Source organism: Pleurodeles waltl, chromosome 4_2 (genome assembly GCF_031143425.1).
Source record: "Pleurodeles waltl isolate 20211129_DDA chromosome 4_2, aPleWal1.hap1.20221129, whole genome shotgun sequence".
Classification (NCBI taxonomy): domain Eukaryota; kingdom Metazoa; phylum Chordata; class Amphibia; order Caudata; family Salamandridae; genus Pleurodeles; species Pleurodeles waltl.
In genome coordinates this window covers 153,144,495-153,171,271 of record NC_090443.1, presented here as the reverse complement: position 1 = coordinate 153,171,271, position 26,777 = coordinate 153,144,495, and the positions used below count along the sequence as shown (strand labels likewise).

The 26,777-nt window shown below is 45.9% G+C and overlaps 1 protein-coding gene across 1 annotated transcript in view; it reads right to left on the bottom strand.

Moving 5' to 3' along the window:
• LOC138292426 (N-chimaerin-like) overlaps positions 1 to 16,713 on the bottom strand; it is a 72,604-nt gene extending 55,891 nt beyond the window's left edge. The window contains exon 1 of the mRNA XM_069231014.1: positions 15,854 to 16,713. Coding sequence (XP_069087115.1) covers positions 15,854 to 16,099 — 246 coding nt within the window. The 5' untranslated portion in view covers positions 16,100 to 16,713. The remainder of the gene's footprint in view (positions 1 to 15,853) is intronic.
• Between the last annotated feature and the right edge of the window lie 10,064 nt (positions 16,714 to 26,777).

Here is a 26,777-nt window from a genome sequence, read left to right as displayed (position 1 = left end):
GGGCCCTGGCTGGCAGGGTCCCAGTGACACATACACTAAAACAACATATATATAGTGAAATATGGGGGTAACATGCCAGGCAAGATGGTACTTTCCTACAGATAACAGGTGCACGGATCTCCTTGTGTTGGTTGAGACCCACGAACATGCTTGCTAGCTTCCTCAACCTGGCATTGAACATGTTTACTGACTCCGTATCCACTTGATGTGCCTGACACAGCTTGAACCTTTCATAGTCTGGGTTTAGTTGAGGGTCGAAGTATTGGTTTAGTGCTACCACGGCATCATCAAAATCATCAGTACCTCCGGGGTTGGGGAGTGTCTCAAACAACTCGTACAGCTCATCGTCACCCATGTGGAGCATGAGAGACCCCATCACAGTGCCATCCATTTGCCTTGTGGTACTTAAGTAGTTGTGGAGCCTCCCGATCCAGTGGCGCCATCGCAGTGCTGCGCAGCTGTGGTGGTGTTGGCCAGCTGGCTGAAAGGGGGTAATGCTGATACTGACGAATGCGCTCCTGCATTGGGTGCTGGTGGCTGATGTTTCCAGTGTTGCTACGAAGAACTCATGGTGCAACTGTTGTATACAGCTTTGTAAGCCTCTGATGCCTGCACCAAATAGTTTGCTTAATCTCAATTTGTTTTCATGTTTTCAGGAATATAGGCATTGCCTTTGGCCACCAAGCAGTGTCAGTCCCTTTGTTTTTTTTGTTTGTTTTTTCTTTAGATTTTGTTATGCTCCTGTACTGTCATTTATTCCTCCTGAACATTTCTGTGATCTGTACCGGCCTCGTCGCCATTGTGATGCTGCTCGCGCAGACCAGGTAGGCATTTAATGAAGTGCACTCAACACCAGTTAGATGATGTGTGTGTCAGCGCGCCAAAATGCAGCGCAACCCCTTTTATTTATAGCCCTGCAGGTGTGACGCTCAGTCACCGTGACCCGGCAGAGTAATCGAACAAAGGAGAGCCCGAGTGGCTCTCTACAAGTGTCACAAGGGAACTCTGAATAATGAAAAATGTATGCCGGTTTGTGCAGTTTTTCCTACCACCAGCATATGGTGCCAGAGACTGTGTGTTTTTAAGTACCCCAGCACAGCGAGTTGCTATGCCCATTTAGTGGAATGGAACCAAAATAAAACACACACACATATATATTGTTAAACAAAAATAATGGATCCAAAAAAAGAGTGAAAGAGGATACCTTTGACAGAGGAAATAACAAAGAGTTACTGTTTCTACAGTGGTTACTAAGGTATTTGAAAAGCGCTTGTGACACATTACTTGATCCATCTCTCAAGAAGGCAAAACTGAAACCAGACAGGAGGAGGGGGGATGGGCCATCATACGCTGTAACAGGAGGAAGTGTGACATATTGTGATGGCCAACAAAAATTTTCTCTTAGTGAAATCTCCTGGGGGGGAACTTTGCAATCAAAAAGGAGAACATTTAGCACAAAGCACCAATAAAAGTGAAGCAGTTAAAAGAAGCACAACAAAGAACAAATGGCAAGAGTGGGCGTGGTTAAAAGCCCATATTGAATGCAACACGTCTTACAGACAGCGCTGCACGCTGCCAAAGCTCAACCTAAAAAAGTGTTGCCTGTCCAGTGTGTATGAAGGCACTGGATTGGAGAGAAGGACTGCGCAGTGGACAAGTCCTAGCCTGGGGGCAATGGAGGCACCAGTGTGAGCCCCATCTTGTATGAGGAGAGTGGTGGGCAGAACAAGTGTCCATGGCTTGGGAAAGAGTAGACAGAAGTACTGAGCATCAGATCCACAGCTGGCATGAGCCTCTTGATACCACTCCTTCAAGCACACGGTCAGTGTAACTCCTGTAAGCCAAACCGAGTAACAGTGCACATGGAACATAGCCTGCCTTCCCTGGCCTTGATATCCTTTCCTTTGCGTCAGATACAGAAAAGACGCTCAGATACAGAAATTTCCACAAGTTGCTGTCCAGCTTGGTGCATCTGTGTTTTTGTTCCAAAAAAATTATGTGTGTTAGAAATGGGGTCTCTAGTTGGGAGCGGTTTGGACCCCGGCCAGTTAGGGACGCTCACTATAGTCAGGATAAAGGAACCATACTGCTAAGATAACCCCTGTCCATCCTCTTGGTAGCTAGACATGAGCAGTCAGGGTTATTTCAGAGGCAATATGTAAAGTATTTGTACACACACAGACACACACAGTAACACAGTAAAAACACTACAAAAGTACTCCACACTATATTAGAAACATTGCCAATGTTTATCTGAATAAAAAAAAGACAAAAGTGACAAAAATACAAAAGCAGAGATATCACTTTTAAAGTGTTGCAAAGAATCTTAATCCATAGGAATTAATGGTTGTCTCTTTTTAGTACACAGTACCTGGGATGCATCAAAAACTAAGCCGATGCGGGCTGCAGAGGAGGTGAAGTGCTGGGAAACAAAGGGATGTGTTGATACCTTACTGTGCAGGAAAGGTGATGCATCGGTTCCTTACTGACAGGGGAGGTGATGCATCAATTCTTTCATCACAGGAGACGTGATGCATCGGTTCCTTACTGGCAGGGGAGGTGATGTGTCAGTTCTCTCCCCGCAGGAGAGGGGATGTGTTGGTTTCCGGTCACATAACCTCAATTACTTGCTGTGGTGCGGGGCTGATGCAAAAATGATGTCCCAGGATGATGCGTGGGAAAATCCAGATGCACTGTGATGGATAAGCTGCAGTGGCACAGGTGCTGCATCGGTCCTACAGGCACTGCATTGATCCTGTCACCGCAAGAAATGCGCTGCGTCAATTCCACAGCCACAAGGGAGGTGCTGCATCGATTCTTCTGCTGCAAGCTAGTGATGCATCGATTTTCAGCCACAGCAATCCTTGCATGGAGTTTCTTCCTCAAGATACCAGTTTCCAAGGCCCAGGGATTGGATTTGACACCACTTGGCAAGTCAGGACTCTTAGTAGGATAGTCCAGGCACTGGCAGGTGAAGTCGTTAATGTCCCCGAGACTTCTTAACAGGAGAAAAGATCAGTTCAACCCCTTGGAGAACATTAGAAAGCAGGATGTAGAAAGCAAAGTACCAGGACAGAAGCACAGAAGCAGCAGGCCAGCACAACAAAGCAACAGGCAGAGTGGCAGTTCCTGCTACACACCCAGCTCTTCAGCCTGGCAGAATGTCCTCAGTCCAGGAGTGTTTTGAAGTTGTGGTCTCAGACGCGTAATACTTATACTCATTTCAGCCTTTGAAGCAGGCACACTTCAAAGGAAGGTCTTTGTAGTGCACAAGATCCTGCCTTTTCTGCCCTGGCCCCAGACACACTCCAAGGGTTTGTGTAAGGAAGTCACAGCCCTATTCAGGTGCAGGTGTTAGCTCCCCCCACCACTCTAGCCCAGAAAAAACGAACTTGATACGCAGGCACACCTTAGCTATCTTTGTGTGACTGTCTAGACTGAATTCACAAACAGCCCAACTGTCATCCTGACTCAGACGTGTATTCCACAGACGGGCAGAGGTACAGAATGGTTAAGCAAGAAAATGCCCACTTTCTAAAAGTGGCATTTTCAAGCTTTCAATTCAAAAAACAACTTCACCAAAAGATGTATTTTTAAATAGCGAACTCAGAGACCCCCAAACTCCATATCTCTATCTGCTCCCACTGGGAAATTAAACTTAAGATATTTCAAGGCAATCCCCATCTTGCTCTAAGGGAAAGATAGCCCTTGCAGTAGTGAAAAAATGATTTAGTAGTATTTCACTGTCAGGACATGTAAAATATACAAGTATATGTCCTACCTTTTAAATACACGGCAGCATGCCTATGGGGCTGCCTTGGGCCTTTCTTAGGGATGACTTACATGTAGTAAAAGGGAAGGTCTGGGCCTGGTAAGTGGTACACTTGCCAGGTCGGACTGGCAGTTCCAAAATGCCCACACAGACACTGCAGTGGCAGGTCTGAGACATGGTTACAGGGCTACTTGTGGGTGGCCCAAACACTGCTGCAGGTCCACTAGTAGCATTTGATTTACAGGCCCTGGCACACATAGTACATGTTACTAGGGGCTTACTGGTAAATCAAATATGCCAATCATGGATACACTAATTACCAATAAAATTTAGACAAAACGATTTGGTTTGATTTGGAGATTTACTAAGCTCAAACAATTGCCCGGAGGCGTCTAGGTGCTAGAATTTGCACCTTAGCACTGGTCAGCAGTGGTAAAGTGACCAGAGTTCTAAAGCCAGCAAAATGAAATTCACCACAGGATCAAGCACAGGAGATCAGAGGCAAAAAGTCAGGGGAAACCGTACACACAGGGCCATTTCCAACATGAATGCTGCTACGTCATTATGTTTCACACAGTGGCCATCTTGGGTGAAAACCCTCAGGAGCCAATGAGAGTGCAGGGAGCACTGTTTAGGTTGTAGCCTACCAGACAGTGCAACTGCCTGGCTTGCTAAAGACCTCCTGCGGACTTCCAGAAAGTTGACCTAGGACTATGCATTTCGCTAGTTGATTACCATTTGCTTTGTGGTTTGTAACTCACACTTTGTGGCTTTCTATTTGCTGGCTTTATTTGCCATGTTTTCTGTATCCTTCCACAAATGTGCTTTCTATTAATAGGCCTTTAAATATTGTTCTAATCTAATCACATATGCTGGGCATCCAAAGATCAGGGTAAAATGCCAGGCACTGTCTTCCAAGGGCGCTTGTTTACTTTTCTTTCTCTGACTTCAAAGTTAGAGGATTTATGTTACAATCTTGCTGGATGCTGGAGGTAGGAAAGATTTTTTTTCTAGCACATGACAAAAAATTTATGAACTGTGTAAGTATTTCAGAAAATATCAGAATTATGAATGCACAAATGAAGCACATTTTTTGCTATTTATGAAGTGTGTTGGAAACAAATAATTTAATATGATCAAAATGAATCATTAAACTAGGTGATGCAATTTCCACACATTTTTATCTGTGCACTGTATAGTTTAATTAGCAAAACTGTATGTCTGTGCAAATGTAATGGGCATTTCAATTGAAAATGTGTTGTCTGTTGTGGCAATGTGCTACCACACCATGAATATTAAACTCTACGCGACTCCATTCTACTCTGCACCACTTCACAACACTGCACTCTATTCTGTAGTACCACTCTACTTTACACCACTCCATTCTCCTGCACTCTGCATCACTCCACTCTACAGCACTGCACTGTATGCCACTTTACGCTATGCCTCTTTACTCTACCCTGTACCACTCTACTCTATGCCAATGCACTCTACACGACTCTACTCTACAACACTGCACTCTTTGCACTGTACTCTACACCTCTCCAGTCTAGGCCACACCTGTCTACTCTGCACAACTCCACTATACTCCTGCTGAACTTTATGCCATTCTGCAACACTGCACTCTATCAAAATCCACTCTATGCCAATGCACTTTACTTTGTAACACTCAACTCTATGCCCCTGCACTCTACGCCAATCCACTGTAACCACTCTAATTTACTCTGCACCATTGCACTCTATGCCACTGCACTCTACATAACTTTACTCTATGTTATTACACTCTATGCTACTATGCACAATTGCACTCTACCCTGCACCACTCCACTATGCCCCACTTAACTCTACCCTGAAAGAATGTACTCTTTGCCACTGCACTCTATACCACTCTACCCCACTCTGTGCCACTCTGCTCTATGCCACTGCACTCTATGCCAATGTGCTCTACTCTACATCACTGTACCCTACACCAGTGGTTCCTAACCTTTTGACTTCGTGGACCCCCACTTCATCAGTGCTGGAACCCGGGGACCCCCACTCAGTCATTATTAGAATCTGGGGTTCCCCCCAATGAAGCTGGGGACCTAATCTGTTAATATTATTAAATTTTCAAAGCAGTCCTGGACCCCCTGAGGAGGCTAAGCGGACCCCCAGGGTCCCCGGACCACAGTTTGGGAACCACTGCCCTACACCACTGCCCTCTAAGCCACTTTACTTCACTCTACACCACTGCATTCTGACACTCTACCCTGCAACACTGCAGTATATACCACTCTACTCTGTCCTACTCCACTCTATGCCACTGCCCTCTATGCCACTGCCCTCTATGCCACTGCACTCTATGGTACTATACTCTACTCTGCACCACTCTATGAAACTCTACTTTGTACCACTCTATGCCACTTGACTCTACTCAGCCTGCTATGCTACTGCCCTCTATGCCACTGAACTCTACTCTGTAACACTGCCCTCTGCGATCACTAAACTCTCCACCTCTCCACTCAGCACCAATCTACACCACTCTACTTTATGCCTCTGTCACTCTGCTGTATTTTGTGTCACTCTACTCTGCACCACTGTACTCTGTGCCACTCTACTCTGCACCAGTCTACTCTGCACCACTCCACTCCACTATGCACTGCTTTAATTTACTCTACTGCATTCTACGACACTGTATTCTACGACACTGCATAGTATGCTGCTGAATTCAATACCACTGCACTCAACGCCATTGCACTCTATGCCACTATACTCTGCAATACTGTATGCCAAAGCACTTTACACAATTCCACTCTACACTATGCCACTCCAATGTATGCCACTCCACATGACTCCACATTATGCCACTCTCATACACGGCACACTCTGCCACTACACTCTACAACACTTTACTTCACTCTTCGTCAGTCCACTCGACACTCCGCGCCACTCTCCTCTATGCCACTAACTGTTAGCCAAGCTGGGCAGAAGCCACACTGATGAATACCATATCTAAAATACATTGGCAAAGTCAATTGCTCTTACATAGGCAAAACCTATTTGCTTGCCAATGCTTGTTTCCCCAGAGAAAGCACAAAACTTCTTCCCAATCAAATCTTGTATTTCTCACTCCCAACCTGTGGATACGGCAAAAGTCCCTCTCTTAGGTATGCATCTTACATGATGTCTAATAACAGCTGCGCTACAAAGCACTTCCAGAAGACAGAACACAAGGCTTTCCTAGCAGCACCAGTAGCAGGCACCTAAGAAGAAATATGGGTCCCCACTCTTTTTCTCAAATTAAGCACTTCTCTCAACCAACCAAACAGCTACAGTCTATTATCACGCTGAAGAGTTAGCATACCACAATACCACTCTTGCGGCATGTGCACCCTATACAAATGCTTGGTAACAAATGTTCGCAGGCGCTTCAGAAGCATCACAGCAGAGTTAATATGGGATGGACAGGAAGTGCGCGAGCCACGCGGACGGTTCATGCGTGCATGAAATTGTTTGTCACTGTCAGCTTTGAGCATCTGATAACTGCTGTCTCTTCTGCATCTGGCATCCCCACCGACCAACCAGATGCCCCAAATCGACTACAAGGGGTATGAGCTGTCATTCTGTTGTGGCCCGCAAATCTGGAAACTTAGGGGCAAATGTGCTTATATGCCATGCCAGTTGCTGCACTACTTTGCATGAAAGGTTGAAATAGCGCCATATCCACTGTGATATGGTGCTGCTGCTCTCTTCCCAGGTGCTGGTACACAATTATACTGCAATGCACCAGGTACACAACTTTACACCTTTTTGCAGAGGTGTGTGCGTGAGTTTAGCACATGTTGTGTACTGAAAACCACGTTTTGAATACACTGAGCACCCTGTATGTTGTGCATTCACTTAATATGTTTTAATGGATAAGGGGACAATTTACTTATTAGCAAGCGTTATCATTTTTTGTATGGTTTTAATTAACTAGCAATAAATAAATGAATGCCATTTGCCTTCGTGTTTCTCTGTACCCAAAACATATGTTCACTTCACAACTTACAATACCAATGGCGGTTTTAAAGGATCTTTTTGGCGCCACACAGAGAGGTGCTTTGCTTCACCGTCAACTGTTCCCGCCATTTCTTAATATATGAGATAAGAGGTTCGCCTCTGCGCTTTTCCCTAGAAGTGTTTGGTTTGGAGGAGCTATTCGTCACGCTTAACACCTCACACCTCTTCCAAAGACCTGGTCACCATTCACATGGGTTTTAAATGAAGTCATTAGCAGAGGATCAATGGAAGGGCGGGGCGCCACTAACTAAGGTAAGGTACGTCTGGAACAGCCGGCCCTCTGAGGCAGGTGCTAAGAGAGCGCCTGGCCTTTGTTACCTGCGAGGGGAGGGCGTGCTTAGCGAAGTCTGGCCTGGGTGCTAATAACCTCCAGGGCGGATGATGAGAGGCAGGAAAGGCGGCTCTCGCACTCTGTAATCCACTCGGAGCGGGACCATTGAAATGCGGACTGGACAAAGTGAAAGAGAGGAGGGGTGAGAACGTCGCCCAACTCACAGGGATGCCGAGGCAAACACCGCAGCTACCTGAGACAATGCACTCCTTCCAGCCGCTCTCATAGTGACGGGGAGGGGTGCTGTTGCATGGAAATGGTAGACTGCCCTCCCTTCCCACCAGGATAGGTATACAAGGCCGGTCTGGGAACCCAAAGCAGCCCTGGCAAAATTTGTCAGACCAGCTCCCATAGGGTGCATAGCGAGTGATCCTGACAATGGGGCTTGTGGGTGGTCTCCACTCGAAGAAAATTTGGGGAAAATGGTGCATTTTACAACACATTTTTCATTATATATTCAATTGTATTCGTTTTAAAAGCATAGTAAATGATGACCTTGCAGAGCACCAGGGTATGACAATCTTTATTGGGGGTTTCCTCTACATCACCGTCTGAGGGTGCGCCTCATCTTTCCATAGCCCCTCTCTCACATGTATTTTTTTTTTTTTATAGCGCTTCTCTTACCATCAGGGTGTTGGAGCGCTTTACGTCACACACATGCAGAGACAATGAATCAGACATGTCAATAAGTGTATATAAAATGTTACATAAAATAAAGAGGACTACAAGGTGTAGGAGTCACGTCATTGGTACTGGTATGCATTTTTAAGAGTGCTTGGTCTGGGGAAGCATAAACTCAGGATTCAGAAGGTGACATCGTGCTTAGGGTTGACTTACTAATATATTTCTACCACAAAATACCCTTTTTTAAAAACAAAATTAGGCTAATCTAAGACGTGAAAAGACATAACCTTCTGGCCTGCACTATGCAGTTTGCATAGAGCTCTGTGATGGCAGTTCATAGCTCACTGTGCTAGATAATGATTGAAACTTATGAACTGCACAGTAACAAAAGGAGCTCTGTGAGAAAAGCAGTATCCCACTTAGCATTGCACATAAAATACTCTGTTCTGTGATCTGCACAGTACATGTTCTTTGCAGCAGGCATTTTACTGTCTGGTCTGCGCTACCTTGGGAAAAGCGCCCGCCCCGCAGTGGGGGGGCGCGTCCCGTTAGGAGACGAGGCCTCCAAGGCCCTGGGGCACTCCCCCCCTTTCCTTCTGCCGGGGGTGCCGGAGTTCGGCCGGATTTCCGCCCTGGCGCCTCGCGAGGCGTTAGGGCGGAAGTCAATCCTGCAGGGGGCATGACGTGGGGCTGGCGTTCGCCGTGCGCCGGTTCCGGCCGGCGCATACTGGTGGGGGGCTATTTAAAGGCCCCCCCAAGAGGGCTAGACCTTCTTTTCCTGTGTGCGGCGGCGGGACCTGGCGTGCGGCCCGCGATTGTCCCACCCACCCTCTCCTTTATGTTTAGTAGTTTGGAAAGAAGTTGGGAAATTGAGATAAAAAATGTGACTAGAAACAATAGGAGGGGTTCCCCAAGGTGGGGCCCCCAGGAGGACATCTGGGATAGGATCCTGAAGTTCTGAGCCAACCAGCGGATGTACACACCAGATCAGGGGGTAAGAGACCTCAGATCGCTGGGGGAGAACATGGGGCTCCAGCTCTTGGCTCCCCCCATTACACCCCAGGGCTGATTGGTGTTTGGAGGGGGGGCGGAACCCGAAACTGGAGGACAAGGTACCGTGTAGTCGGGGTAACCGTCCCTCCTGGGATACAGGTGACACATGGGTCACCTGTGTGGTCCAAATGGTGGTTCAGGACAGGAAGGGATCCTGTCAGATTGGTTATGGTCACAAGAATTTCTCAGTAACATGTAGATAAAAACTGTTTTTCCTGTTGACTAACCTTGCCATGCTTGCTATTTGATGTTTGGCTTATTGAAGTTATGAGTCATTTTGAATTATGTCTTTTGAAATAAAAGATACTTCTTCCAACGAGTAAAGCTTGTCGTCTCGTGTATTCCTGGCGGGGGGAGTATGGGCCGTTTTGGAGGCCTCCGGATCCTAAGGTGCCACTTGACAAAGCTCTCTCTCCAGCAGGTGCACTAATCACCAGTTATCTTGGCATACTTATGGTTGCAGAAAACTGTTGGATATACAAGGAACTCTACAATGCCTTTAAAACTGCTGCACTGCTACAAAACCGGCCTCCCAGTAACAAAACCGGCCACCAAAATTCCAGCCTCCTAGGGGAAACGCCCGATGCCGGGTACGGCCTGTCTGACCTTGCAGATATACTTCAAAAGTCCCTCCTTAAGGCACTCGCTCTTCGGGAAGACAGCCCCGCTCAAGGAATTAAAACATTTCATGTCATGTTGATGAGTCAACAGTGGGGTGGCCTCTCTTAAGGCGATAGTTTCTTTTCAGAAGGACCCTTTGGAGTGAGCCTGTTACTCATCAGGACAGTGGCCCCATCCGGTAACTATTTACAAAAAAATCTATTTTTCAATGAAAAAACGGAAGCATTTTCTTGTGAGATCTGTCTTTGAGCTGTGGCCTCCAGATCAGAGGCAGTAGCCAGTGTGTCAGGGGCCTAGTGCTAGCAAGGAAATGCCCCACCCCCCTCCATGGCCACTGTTTCAACCTCGAAATGCAGCAATAATATAGAACTGAAATACATAGCTTATCTTCAAATCAGGACCCAAGTGCCTTCCAGATCACAATTCTGACTGATTTGAACTTGCAGCTTGTTATTCCACCCTCATATTGCTTCCGCCTACAACCACGTGAGACGCGTGCACATGCTGGTACAGCACCAAGCCAGGAGCACAATACTTAAAGTTCAAGTACAACAACAAAACTCAAAACTATTCATTACCATTGGGGCCGCAAGCAGACCACAAAAACTCAAATCACTTAAACACTAATGCCAATGAATATCTCTAAGATATACGAGACCCCGAAGCTCCTCATCACATTCTGCGAGGTGCGCTGGCATTTTGTGTTATGCCACTGCCTCTTGGACACCAAAACTCAACACTAATAAACGCCTCTCCGACTCCACCACAGCACCAAAACTCAACACTAATAAACGCCTCTCCGACTCCACCACAGCACCAAAACTCAACACTAATAAATGCCTCTCGGCCTCACCAACAGCACCAAAACTCTAATAAACGCCTCTCCCACTCACCAATAGCACCAAAACTCAACACTAATAAATGTCTCTTGGCCTCATCCAAAGCACTAAAACTCAACTCTAATAAATGCCTCTCTAACTCACCCACAGCACCAAAACCTGACACTAATAAATGCCTCTACGACTCACCAACAACAGGAAAACTCAACACTAATAAATGCCTCTCGGCCTCATCAACAACACCAAAACTCCACACTAATAAATGCCTCCCGGCCTAACCCACAGCACCAAAACACAACACTAATAAATGCCTCTCAGCCTCACCAACAACACCAAAACGCAACACTAATAAATGCCTCTCGTCCTCACCTACAGCACCAAAACTCAACACTAATAAATGCTTCTCCTACTCACCAATAGCACCAAAACTCAATACTAATAAATGTCTCTCTGCCTCATCCACAGCACCAAAACTCAACACTAATAAATGCCTTCGGCCTCACCAACAACACCCAAACTCAACACTAATAAATGCCTCTCGGCCTCACCCACTGCACCAAAACTCAGAACTAATAAATGCCTCTCTGACTCACCCACTGCACCAAAACTCAACACTAATAAATGCCTCCCGGCCTAACCCACTGCACCAAAACTCAACCCTAATAAACGTCTCTCCGACTCACCCACAGCACCAAAACTCAACCCTAATAAACGTCTCTCCGACTCCACCACAGCACCAAAACTCAACACTAATAAATGCCTCTCGGCCTCACCAACAGCACCAAAACTCAACACTAATAAACGCCTCTCCGACTCACCCACAACACCAAAACTCAACACTAATAAATGCCTCTCGGCCTCACCCACAGCACCAAAACTCAAAACTAATAAATGCTTCTCCGACTCACCAATAGCACCAAAACTCAACACTAATAAATGTCTCTTGGCCTCATCCAAAGCACTAAAACTCAACTCTAATAAATGCCTCTCTAACTCACCCACAGCACCAAAACCCGACACTAATAAATGCCTCTCCGACTCACCAACAACTGGAAAACTCAACACTAATAAATGCCTCTCGGCCTCATCAACAACACCAAAACTCAACACTAATAAATGCCTCTCGTCCTCACCTAAAGCACCAAAACTCAACACTAATAAATGCTTCTCCGACTCACCAATAGCACCAAAACTCAATACTAATAAATGCCTCTCGTCCTCACCTAAAGCACCAAAACTCAACACTAATAAATGCTTCTCCGACTCACCAATAGCACCAAAACTCAATACTAATAAATGTCTCTCTGCCTCACCCACAGCACCAAAACTCAACACTAATAAATGCCTCTCGGCCTCACCAACAACACCGAAACTCAACACTAATAAATGCCTCTCGGCCTCACCCACTGCACCAAAACTCAAGACTACTAAATGCCTCCCGGCCTCACCCACAGCACCAAAACTCAACACTAATAAATGCCTCCCGGCCTCACCCACAACACCAAAACTCAACATTAATAAATGCCTCTCTGACTCACCCACTGCACCAAAACTCAGAACTAATAAATGCCTCTGGGGCTCACCAACAACACCAAAACTCAACACTAATAAATGCCTCTCGTCCTGACCTACAGCACCAAAACTCAACACTAATAAATGCTTCTCCGACTCAACAATAGCACCAAAACTCAACACTAATAAATGTCTCTCGGCCTCATCCACAGCACCAAAACTCAACTCTAATAAATGCCTCTCTGACTCACCCACTGTACCAAAACTCAGAACTAATAAATGCCTCTGGGCCTCACCAACACCAAAACTCAACACTAATAAATGCCTCTCGTCCTCACCTACAGCACCAAAACTCAACACTAATAAATTCTTCTCCGACTCACCAATAGCACCAAAATTCAACACTAATAAATGACTCTCGGCCTCATCCACAGCACCAAAACTCAACATTAATAAATGTCTCTCTGACTCACCCACCGCACCAAAACTCAGAACTAATAAATGCCTCTCAGCCTCACCCACAGCACCAAAACTCAACACTAATAAACGCCTCTCTTCCTCACCCACAGCACCAAAATTCAACACTAATAAATGCCTCTCAGCCTCACCCACTGCACCAAAACTCAACACTAAGAAACGCCTTTCGGCCTCACCCACAGCACCAAAAGTCAGAACTAATAAATGCCTCTGTCTCACCAACAACACTAAAACTCAACACTACTAAATGGCTCTCGGCCTCACCCACATACACACACTAATGAATATCTCCTTAAACAACAATCTCCCCCATCCATGGACTAGAGCAGTTGTAACTGTTCACCACATAATTTGGAAATTGCTTTGGGGTCCCTAGAAGAGGTAGGAAAGTGCAACAGAAATGCTGCAACAGCGAAGTGGAGCAGTGGCATAGAGGTGTGGAATGGGCACTGGCGGGGAGGTCCACATGAAACTAAACCGGAGGGATGAAAGATAAAGGACGACAGACACGCCTGGGGGGCCTGGGAGACAGATGTAGGGCTCCAGACGATGTTTCATCGAGTGATCTTTCTACTGTCTAACCAAACTCCAATTCAGAATAGTGCAGGGGGTAAAATATGATTAGGCAGATATTCTGTTGTATTTCAGCTGGTTGTTCACCCCCTGTGGATCAGCTCTGGTCGTTTTATTAATATGGTTTTGTTCCCTTAACCGTGTACTGTAGAATGTGACGAATGTTAAACGCTGCAGTGTTGGTTAAATTGAAACTGATAAATAAAGGTTTAAAAAATGGTGCAATGCAATATATTGTTATTTTTTCTAAGGTATGGTATAATATAGTATGTTAAGGATCAGCAGATCATTGGTATGGCAAACCATGTTGTGCTATGGAAATTGATGTTAGGGGATACTGTGGTATGGTATGGAATGTTGTTATAAACAACATTCCATCCGCAAAGCGATGGCAGGAATGTCAGCCGTCATGTAAACGAGTTGCCTACGGATGCGGACTGCCAGCTATTAGTTGATTCGGATGCACACGTAAGTTACTACTTTGATTCGAATTTTCTCAGGATCGTACCGTGATGTCTATTTCGGGTTATGGATGCCTCTGTTGACATCTCCCTTCCTGGCCATGAGGTTAAAGAAGCCTTCCTGTAAAGTGTTTTGCCACGTTTTGTTTAGCTAATAAACTAATAAATAAATAAAAGTAGTATAAGGTGCTATGGTACGCAAAAATTTTAAGGTAAGGAAAATTATGTAATTTTATGGATTATTAAGGATGTTATGAGATACTTCGCTGTGGTTTCTTTTTCTGTATAATCATATGCTAGGCAAAATTATGTTATTGTTCAGTTTATTATGTTGTGTACGGTATAGTGCAATGTAATATGGAAGCTATATTATGCTTTATTACGGAATGTTATCGTATAACTTATTACTTTACGTCATAAAAGGAGGGATATGGCATTGCATGTTATGTATTTAAGGTTATATTATGCTATTTGGTGTAGTATGCCAAATTACGATAGAATGATAAATTCTGTTAGGGTAAATTGTGTTCTGGGTCAGCATGGTGCTATGTTCTGGTTTCTTATGGGATGCTATGAGTCAAAGTCTAGTATACCATAATATGATGTTGAATATTATGCTACAGAGTGGGAAGTTATGTAATGCTATTTCATACACTAGGCTGGATCATGCTATGGTATGGAAAGTTAAATTAGAGCAATATGATCAGGTATGGAAAGTATAGTGTATGTTATGGTACGGAATGGGCGGTTCTGCTATATTACATTGGATGGGCAGCCAAGCAGTGAGATGTAAGCCTTGTAGGTTTTAATTTAACACTTGTAATATATAGACAAAGCACAAGAAAAACCACACGAAGCACGGTTGACACATTTCAGAGTCAATATTGAGGGGCCTGCCGAGATTTGGTTAAACTTCTCTCCAATGCAAGGACAGAGGCAACAATTACCAAGGTACAGGCAGTGCAAACCGGCCGGCTAACATTTTGACTATAGTGCCACAGTTGTTGTGGGAAAATAAATAGAGGTTTAATGCATCTGTTGCAGACTTTTGAACGCAATCTGCAGCTCAGATGTACCAAAGCACTGTGGGTAAAACTGAAAAATGAGTCAGACGAAAGCGACACCAATTAACACAGTGCTTCAAAGCCACCAACCAGAGGCAGCAGACCGTATGTACAACAGTAACACTTGCGTGAAACCCAAGGCATTATAAGGTTGCTTATCTCTCTAGTAAACAATTCCGACTTCAAAACAGATTTTTTTTCCCCGCTTCGCAGGGCTAACGTAGTTGCCAAGGGCATCATTGCATGCATTATATATTCAACCGGTCGTGGCTTGTTGCCAACAGCCCAATATAGTTTGGGATTTGTAAACCCGTGTTTAACATACATAATAAGAAAACCACAAATCCCACAATGCAAAGTGTCTTCAACACAGACAATAAGAGATCCACACGTCCAAAATGCTACTGGCAAACGCCAAGCCGCGCGGGCTGCCATACAATCAGCAGCCCATCGGGAAGCTTCGAGATAACGTGCATAGCGCCTACCTGAAAATGATGCGCCTTGTGGTTCACCAGGCACTCATTTTGCTCCTCGGAGCTCCTGGGTTTACGCAGCAGAGGGTGCAGCTCGGCGCAGGCCAGTAGCTTCAGCGGCCGCCACAGGCCCCCTGACCCTGTCTGACCTCGCAGGAGGGTGGTCAACAGTGCGGGGGCCCGTCCAATGTCCAGGGCCCGCCGGGCCCTACTGCAGGGCTCCTCCTGCTGCCCCGGGCTTGACTCCTGGCATGGCATCCCGAGAGGTGTAATAAATAAAGAGAAATTTGAAAATCAGTCCCGTCCTCTTTAAAAAATAAATAATAAAATTTGTATAAATAAATATTCTCGTTAACGGGCAAAGAATTGGAGGAAAATGAATGGAATCAGCACGGACTTCTGCGAGGCAAAAAAAAAATCGACGATTCGGCAGCAGCCTTGATGGGTGTAATTCTGTGGTCCCCTTCTTCCGGGGCACCGATCTGCCAGATGCCTGGTCGCAGTGACAGATGGAGTGAGAATGGAGGCGGACAGTGAATGTCCAATCAGACCCCTTACCACCAGCCCCAGACCTAGAGAAGCCGAGGGTGGAGGGAGCGGAAGGCTGGCCAGGGCAGCCAGCCAATAGGGAGCGAGGAGGGGGGAGGGGGGAGATTAGCTGAGATAAAGACCACCAACCGAGCGCATCCTCGCCTCCCCGGCACCCCTGGCTCTTTCAAGGGGCGCAAACTGGCCAGGGGAGGGGAGCATGGCAGTACTCCGGTGGAGAACCTACACCGGTTCAGGCGAGTTGTCCTGATGAAGGGGGTGGGGGCCAAGACATCCTGCAGTCTGATGGAGGTCTACTCCTGTCCAGCGTCGAGGCTCTGACTATTGACTCTACAGTTGTCTAAATTCCCGCATCACTCTACACTCCACCCAGCGTTGTCATTAGCACGGATTCTGTAAACTCCTCTTTTCTCAAATTCCTCTTTTAATCGCCAGCGATCTCTCTCGGTGTCCCCTTAATGGCCCTGATAGGGTGTCCATTCATCCACGGTGTCGTAGGTACTCCTGTAATTATCAGAAGGGCGCGCGCAAGGTGCATTTTAGTACTGAGGAGCTCCCCTGTCAGGAAGGGTCATTTTCATGTAACAGGGTATGGATATTATTTTATTTAATGGTTAGTTGGCGGTTATGTTCTTATTCTATACGTCAGTGTTCTATTCTCCAGTCATGGGGGTGCGTGTTCTCCACGTGTAGAGCATTCAGTGCCTCCTCGAGGGTGTCGGCACTATACAAATACCACTGCAATATCACATTTTTGCCACCTATTTTTCATTGTTCTGTTATTTCAGGGCCAAACCTCAACTCCTTATTCTCCATTCTGAGCTTGAATATACTTTTCTCGGGATTATAAGTATCGTATTCTTTAGTTCTAAGGCTGATCATTCATCTCTACAGCCGCCCCTTGCATCTGCTGCTCCATGGCAGATGGAAGGTCCTTCTCCTTCCTGGCAGCCAAGACCTGGAACTCCCTCCCCACCAGCCTCAGGACCACCCAGGACCACTCCGCATTCCGGAGACTCCTAAAAACCTGGCTTTTCGAGCAGCAGTAATCCCCCCTTTTTTCCCCTAGCGCCTTGAGACCCGCACCGGTGAGTAGCGCGCTTTATAAATGTTAATGATTTGATTTGCATTGATTCTCCATTGGATTTGAGTGCGCTTCGATCCCCAGAGTTCTCATGTCCTGGCACTGAGCGTTCCCCTGTTGTGAGGCGGGGGACTCCTTCTGCGGCTGCGTGGTTTGTTCTGGGACTCAGTCCTGGCACTATGTTCTGTTCTGTGACTGAGGTTCTGTTCCAGAGGCGAAGGCACCCTGGTGTGGGACGGAAAGTTCTAGTTTCGGGGCTGAATGCCGTGTTCTGCAGCTACATGCCAACTGTCCTGGGCTCGGTGTTCCCCAGTTCTGAGACTGAGTGTTTTTCATTCTGGGGCTGAATGCTCAGGAGCTGAGGGTTCCCTTGTTTTGGGGTCTCACTGCTCTTTTCTACGCCTGGTCGTTCCCCTGTCCTGGGTCAGTGTGATGTTTTCTGCGGCTAGGTGTTCCCCTTTACTGGGCCTAAGTGTTTTCCTGTTCAGCAGCAAAATGTTCTTCTCTGGGCCCAGATGTTCATCAGTCCTGGGGCTGAGTATTCTCTCTGGGTCAGTGGGTTATAACCCGCGGTTGAGTTTTCCGGGGCTCAGTTCTATGTTCTGGTGTGAGTGTTCCACTTTCTGGGCCCGAGTGCTCATTTCTCAGGCCGAGTTTCTGTTCTGGGGCTGAGTTACCGCCTGTTCTATGAGTGAACGTTCTCAAGTTCTAAGGCACCAAGTTCCCCTGTTCTTGATCTGAGCGTTGCTCTCTAAGTGCTCCCCAATTCCCACAATTGATTGGTTCTGGGGCAGACGATTGTCCTGGTCCGATGATAAATAATGTCCGGTTTCTCCTTTTCATTGGATAAGCACTCCCCTGTTCTAGATCTGAACTCTCTTCTTGGACCGAGCGTTCTCCTACTCCGAGTTTGAATGTTCTTTTCCAGTGGTAAAACCTCGTTTTCTAGAGTTACTCGTGTTCTGTTCTGGAGGTCGGGGTACCTGTCTGCTAGGGCCCAGTGCTGCCCTGTTCTGTTGCCGAGAAATCCTTTTAGTTTTTAATTGGTTTTCGTCTCGCACCCCCACTATTACCGTTTCACGCAGTGCCTCTGATCTCACCAACAAAGCTAGAGTTAATCAATAAAACGACCAGCGAGTTAATGATTGAATGAGTCAACGAATGATGTCAGACAGACCAGAGTGAGGAACTCATTATCACTCTTTTCCAAAAGTCTGGTTCTCGACATCGCTTCGAGCTTTTACTTCTGGCCGACAGGTATGCGGTATTGGTCAGTTTGTTCTGGGAGATAGTTTTGGCCAGAATAGTGACGTCAATGCTGGGATTGTAGTCCTCAACGAGCTCAGTTGAAAAGCACGTGTTTGCAACTAAGAAATCACAAACTAATATCACAGAGGGTCGGTTCACTGAAATACGCAAGGTGACCTCTTGTGAGAAAGGATGTGAAGACTGTCTTGAAACAGACCCGCGGCGCAAATAGACCCAAACTTCGGGGTTGGGAGGTTAGGAAGGAGTGGTGTGTGTGTTATGTGTGTGTGTGGCGAAGGGGGGGGGGGGGGGAGAGGGGAGGTGGCACTAACCTTTCCAACAATAGGGCGGCACAAGTATTTCTAACAATGGGGCAGAGATAACCTCAAAGCCAATATGAGAAAAAGAAATGCCAAACTGCATTTTAAACATATTGGACAAACCCCACACCATAGGAACAAATAGGCTTTGGGTAAAGCGCCCCCCAACATGGGGGACCGCGGCCCATTAGGGGACGGGGCCGCCAATGCCCGCACTGGTAGTGCGAGGGTCTGGCCATTGACTTCCGCCCTCACGCCTCGTGAGGCGTGGGGGCAGAAGTTAAAACAAGAGGAATCGTAGTGGCTGCGTTGGCCGCCAGCCGGTTTCAGCTGCCGCATGCCGGTGGGGGGCTATTTAAGAGTCCCCCCAAGAAGGCTCATCCTTGTTCTTTCAGACGCTGCAGCTGGAGCTTGCTGGGGCCCACAGTTGTCCCACCCACCCTCTCCTTAATTTAGGTTGCGAAGTAAAGTTTGAGCGGAAATTGAGGTATTAAAGTGACCAGAAACAACAGGGGGGGTCCCCAAGGTTGGGGCCCCCTGGAGGACACCAGGGATAGGATCCTGAAGTTCTGAGCCAACCTGCGGATGTACACACCAGATTAAGGGGTAAGGGAGCACAGCTCGCTGGGGGGCCATGGGGCTCCAGCTCTCTTCCGCCCCATTACACCCCGAGACTGATTGGTGTTTGGAGGCGGGGGGGGGCGGAACCCTGAGCGTGAGGACAAGGAATGGTGTAGTCAGGGTAAACGCCCCTCCTAAGGATACAGGTGAGGTATGGGTCACTTGTGTGGTCCAATTGTGTTTCAGGACAGGAAGGGATCCTGTCAGAAAAAGATTTATGGTCACTAATTTGGTATCTCATGACTTGTAAATATTTGTGTAATGTTTTTATAAAAATTATTTATGACTTTATGCTAGGAGAGTGCTAAAGTTGTGTTAATAAAAAACTTCTTCCAACAAGTAAGATTGTCGGTCTGCGTATAGCTGGTGGGGGGGAGTGTGGGCTTTCTGGCGGTCTCCGGATCCTAGTGGATTTGATAATGTTTAAAGGCTAATGACAGTGATCTTTGTAAAATAGATTGAGTGTTTGATGACTTAAAAGCAGCCTGTATACAGGGAGTGCAGAATTATTAGGCAAGTTGTATTTTTGAGGATTAATTTTATTATTGAACAACAACCATGTTCTCAATGAACCCAAAAAACTCATTAATATCAAAGCTGAATATTTTTGGAAGTAGTTTTTAGTTTCTTTTTAGTTTTTGCTATGTTAGGGGGATATCTGTGTGTGCAGGTGACTATTACTGTGCATAATTATTAGGCAACTTAACAAAAAAAAATATATACCCATTTCAATTATTTATTATTACCAGTGAAACCAATATAACATCTCAACATTCACAAATATACATTTCTGACATTCAAAAACAAAACAAAAACAAATCAGTGACCAATATAGCCACCTTTCTTTGCAAGGACACTCAAAAGCCTGCCATCCATGGATTCTGTCAGTGTTTTGATCTGTTCACCATCAACATTGCGTGCAGCAGCAACCACAGCCTCCCAGACACTGTTCAGAGAGGTGTACTGTTTTCCCTCCTTGTAAATCTCACATTTGATGATGGACCACAGGTTCTCAATGGGGTTCAGATCAGGTGAACAAGGAGGCCATGTCATTAGATTTCCTTCTTTTATACCCTTTCTTGCCAGCCACGCTGTGGAGTACTTGGACGCGTGTGATGGAGCATTGTCCTGCATGAAAATCATGTTTTTCTTGAAGGATGCAGACTTCTTCCTGTACCACTGCTTGAAGAAGGTGTCTTCCAGGAACTGGCAGTAGGACTGGGAGTTGAGCTTGACTCCATCCTCAACCCGAAAATGCCCCACAAGCTCATCTTTGATGATACCAGCCCAAACCAGTACTCCACCTCCACCTTGCTGGCGTCTGAGTCGGACTGGAGCTCTCTGCCCTTTACCAATCCAGCCACGGGCCCATCCATCTGGCCCATCAAGACTCACTCTCATTTCATCAGTCCATAAAACCTTAGAAAAATCAGTCTTGAGATATTTCTTGGCCCAGTCTTGACGTTTCAGCTTGTGTGTCTTGTTCAGTGGTGGTCGTCTTTCAGCCTTTCTTACCTTGGCCAGGTCTCTGAGTATTGCACACCTTGTGCTTTTGGGCACTCCAGTGATGTTGCAGCTCTGAAATATGGCCAAACTGGTGGCAAGTGGCATCGTGGCAGCTGCACGCTTGACTTTTCTCAGTTCATGGGCAGTTATTTTGCGCCTTGGTTTTTCCACACGCTTCTTGCGACCCTGTTGACTATTTTGAATGAAACGCTTGATTGTTCGATGATCACGCTTCAGAAGCTTTGCAATTTTAAGAGTGCTGCATCCCTCTGCAAGATATCTCACTATTTTTGACTTTTCTGAGCCTGTCAAGTCCTTCTTTTGTCCCATTTTGCCAAAGGAAAGGAAGTTGCCTAATAATTATGCACACCTGATATAGGGTGTTGATGTCATTAGACCACACCCCTTCTCATTACAGAGATGCACATCACCTAATATGCTTAATTGGTAGTAGGCTTTCGAGCCTATACAGCTTGGAGTAAGACAACATGCATAAAGAGGATGATGTGGTCAAAATACTCATTTGCCTAATAATTCTGCACTCCCTGTAGGTTTTAATTCAAAACCCCTTACATGAGTTTTCACAAAGTTGATTCAAAACAACAACCCTTTTAGTCAATTTTCTAATTCCCTCTGTGGCAGTAAGTGCAAGATTAGGAAAAGACTCTGACCCATTTTTGACTGATGTTACATTTTTTGTTTACCTTTTGGGACATTGCAAAATATGCACATTTAAGACTGCCCTTTTGTATAGGTCTAAAAAAATAGGTCCAGTGGGTTACCACACAAAATATTGGGAGTGTGACTGTCAAGTCACAGGTTCAGTTCATTAAATACCTTTCCTGCCTCCTAAGATGAAATGTGCAATAATGATTGGTAATTTTGCTACCTGTTATTGGACTGCCACGCATCTGTGTTACACTAAAAAAATGAAATATTTGTTGTCAGCACGCTACATTGAGCAGTTCCCATATATGTAGCATAATTGATTCACATTTGAATAGGAATGCGTCAAGTTGTTGTTGAAGAGTTGGCAAAACATTAGTTGCCTTGAGATATCTTTGTAGAGGGCATTATTAGCAATAGTGGCAGCCTAGAGTGTAGAGGTTTAGTTGAACTACAGATGTAAAGACGTTTTTAGAATTTTTTTTCCAATTTCAAGTGTCAGTAGAAATGTACAATGTTGAAAACAATCAAACACAAGGGAGAGGTCAAGCAACAGGCAAGCCAGTAGTCCATTTGAATTCATTATAGTTTTAAAATCATTCAATGTAGAAACCAGTGCTGCTTCGGCGTAGCAGACGTACCAGAATCTGTTTTGGTAATCTGAGAGAAGATTGTTCTCTTCGATGAATGAGACATTTGTTTCCAGGCAGATTATTCTAAATCTTTTTGCCTAGGGACAGTTGATTATTGGCAGGAAGTTAGAAAGGTCCTTTCGGCAAAGCCTGCTTGTTTTAAGGATGGCTTATGTACGACAATTAGAGTTGTTTTAGGAAGATACGCATGTCTAAGGTTTTGTTGAAGTTCTGAATGGATTAGCTGCAAAGGTTTTCATGAGGATGTTCTTGAATATATGGGCAGGGCATAGGTCTGCTAGTGATCACCTTTACAGCCCTGGAGAAGTCCTGAGTGGGCAGGAAGTGAGTAGCTGGTTATTTCATGTTTTGTTTTCCACTGAGCTGCACTGCTGGAATTGTGATCACGCAGTGGAGAGGTAGACAGGGGTTTTGAAACTGGAGGGTTGGAAGTAATAGAGGTGTAACATGCAATCAACAAAAGTCACTGGCGAGGCTTTCTGCTGTGCTGCCAAGGCACCAGGGGTCCTCAGGAACTAACACTTTATGTACTGTGGCTATTTGACCCTTTTCCTGTGAACTCTTCCAGAGGACTGGTATTTGTGATTGCTAGGGCCCTCAGCAGCTCTCCCTGTTCAGACCTCCTGTCTCATGTTCAGGTCTCCTGAGCACTTCAGGTCGCAGATCAGCTCTCCAGGGTAGGAAGCTGGCTCTTTATATAGTGGACCAAAATGAGATACACTGTGCAAAGAGTCCAAGCAATTCCCAGAGGTGTCACCGAGGCACAAATGACATTCCAAATGCTTTCTTTTTGGGTAGTGTGGTCGAGTAGTTAGGCATATCAGAGGGTAGAGCTAAGCATGAATTTCACAAAAATAGGCAGTAAGTGAGACACACACTCGATAAAGAAATCCAACACCAATTTATAAAAACAATATGTACTATTATATAAATGTTAATACCAAGATCATCAAAATCAGGTAAGTACTTCTCGAGTTATGAGTTTTTACATTTTTCAAAAAGCTGACACTACAATTTCCAATGGGGTAAAACATCTATTGCATACTGGCACTTAGCAGGCACTTACAAGAGCAATCTTCTGCAGTTAAGCTAAGTATTGTGCAAGGTCCAAAGCAGCACCAACAGGTTGCTTTGGGAGGCACTTGGGCGACTTAGTGCAGAGGTGCTTTTCAGCGTCAGGTGCCAATGTTATCTTATAGGGGAAACCATGTACTGCGTTCAGGTACTTAGCGACAATCTACAGGACAGTTCTTCTGGAGTTAAGGCAAGTAAGGTGCAAGGTCGAAAGCAGCAGCAACAGTTCACTTCGGGACGCTCTGGGGTGTCCGGGTGCCCTAATGTTATCCTATGGGGAAGAAACAGACACTGCATGCAGGCATTTAGCAATGACTTACAGGACTGTTCTTCAGGACTTGAGGTGAGTATGGGGCAAGGTCCACGACCACACCAACAGTTCATCTCAGGGGGCTCTGGGGCATCTGAGTGCAGAGGGGTATTGAGGCATCAGGTTTCCCTTTTACTTCAATGGGAAACGGTCCGGTCACAAAGTTGCTGCTAACTGGGACTGAAAAGTCAGTCCAGGGGAATCCACAGGGGGGCTCGACCCTTAAGGTCCTTGGGCACATGGGGACACCATTGGTCCACTCCTCCTCGGGATGGGGGGGCTCGGGTGCAGTGGTGTCTTTTGGTGTCAGGTCAGGTGCTGGAGTTATTCGCGGTTGGAGAGGGGGCCATAGAAACAGGGTGCTGACACCATCAGGAAGTACATCGCTTGCGAACTCAAGGTAGGCTTCATCTTTGGAGGTCCTGGGGACCATGCTGACTCCAGCTGCCCATTTCAGCTTGGGCTAAGTGACTCAGGTGCAATGGTGAAGTCCGGAGCATGCATTTGGCAGTCCCGATACTCACAGTTCTTTCTTTGGTGCTGGCAGATGCAGGGAAACAGTGCCTCTGCTCCAAGGGAGTTCTTCTTGGTGAGTTGCGAAGTACTTGCAGCTCCTCTGGGTTCTTGGAGGCTGCAGCAGCTGGACAGGTCAGTTGCTCTTTGAGGGTCTGGTGCAGCAGGCAGCCTGGCAGCATTGGCGTCAGGTCTGTTGTGCTCCTCGGTTCTCAGGATCAGCAGGCTTCTTATCCACCCCTCACTTTTTATCCAGCAATGATCTATCTGTTTTCCTGGTATCAGGGCCCCCCTAAATACTCAATTTAGGGGCATTAAGGGGAGTGAAGGGTGGTAGCCAATGGGCTACTTGCCCCTGGGGTCACTACAGCCCCTATATGACCAATTCCTGTGTGGAGTGGGCATAACCCTGTCCCAGAGTTCCTAATTCTCCTAACACCAAGATGGCAGATTTCTATAAGTTATGTCTACATCAGGCAGTGGACCTCCCGGGTGGGACTGACCTGAGGGGTGGACACACCTCCCTAAATACAAAATTTCCTGTCTGCCCAGGTGCCAAATGGGCCCTAGGGAAGGGGTGATCGGCATCTCTACTTTGAGTGAAGTTAGATTCGCCTACCAAAGGCATTGGGCTTCTTTGAAGTTTCCTCCCTTTGAATGCAGATCATCCTGTGAGGAGGGGTGTGCAACACCCCAGCACAAGCAGGCTTTGATTCTGACCTCCAGAGAGTGAAGGCTCTCACCCTTGGAGGTCAGATTCTCATTGTTGATGGCAAACTGAGTAGAACTGGTCAGTGAGCTCACGAGCATTTGGTAGGTTTTCAGGGGAAACCTCTTAGGTACCCTCTGGGTGCATGTATTAATAAATTCATCAGTGGAATCAGTGAGGTTTTATTAATATGAGAAGTTTGATACCAAACATCCCTATTTTCAGTGAAGCCATAATTTCGCTGGGGAACTCACATTGACCAGTGTCCAGCACATGTTTTTTAAATGGCTTCCCTGCACACTTTCTATGTCTAAGAATTGGCAAAGACATAGCAGGGTGCACATCTGCTTTTGCAGATATGCCCACACATGTGATATAATGGGCTGTAAGGACTGCTGTAGGGGTGACTTACAAATACTACATGCAGTGTTTGGGGGACATGGTACACAGACTGTGTGCCATGTCTTGTTTTTACTTTAGGGAGCACCTTGCCATGCAGCCTGCAATGGCACAAGTTGTGCTGCAGCTCTTAGAGACCCTCTGCAGTACCTAGGCCCAAAGCACTAGAGATATAACTTACTAGGGATTTACAAGGGTGCTGCAAGACCAGGACACGTGGGGATAAAGAGACCAGGTGTCTTGTTTTGGGGAATGAACACTGGAACTTGGGACCCAGTGTACTTCAGCCAAAGTTACATCTAAAACCAGACAAAAAGTGTGTGTGTGGGGGGGGGAAGGGAGGGGGTACTGTAACCAGAACCCAGCTTTCTACATCCAGGACATAGGGCAGGTCTTGCTAAAGCATGGCAGGCATCAGAACTCCTAGTTTGTTGGCTATATGGGTTCCAATTAGCTTTCTCTGCTACCTACTCTGGGTTATTCTTCAGAAGAAAAGAAAATGAAACATTCATGCTGCTCACCACTTGAAGCGTGAACTATGGCTATTCCTGGAGGCGTGCTCTATATTCACACATAGGCAATGACTGGAAAGAATATATATTTAAACCAACGATTTATACATTCGGCCACAAATATACAATAATGTAGTATCTATTCAATGTCACATTTACCGGGGTCAACTAAACATGTAAGGAGTGAACAGATCACAAGCGAAGCCATATTAATTTAGGGAAAAATACTATTGCATGAACATGTCCTCTACGAGAAAGTCACTCTAGTTAACTTAATACTAAGATTTCATTGGGAGTCGAAGCAGAATTGGTACAGCTTGAAACTGGGCAAGATTATTGCCACTAAATGCATTACAGGAAAGCAATGAAAACAAAGCCATTTTGAATAAAACAGTTTTTATACTTCTGGATAGTCACCAGCACTCTGTGACATATGGCATAACTCCATGCAATAGCCAGGATGACGTAAAATACTTGTATAGTGTTGTGATTGGCTTTTTCAAAAAGCATCTTTGTTAGTGAATGAACTTCTGTGACATAGAAATTAACTTTTTGGTTGGACTTCACAGTGCAGTTGTCGCCAGACTTAAGTGATCAGCAGAAAAATAGTTTCGGAAGCACACCTGAGAGAAGGGCTGTGGCCCCACACACATGTTGGTTACTTTGAGTACAGAATGTGATTTGCAGAAGCTGTGTGCTGTCACCAAGAAATCATTCTTATTGCACTCCTGTTATCTCTCAAAGGGTGTTGCCTCACCTATCAAAAACTAAT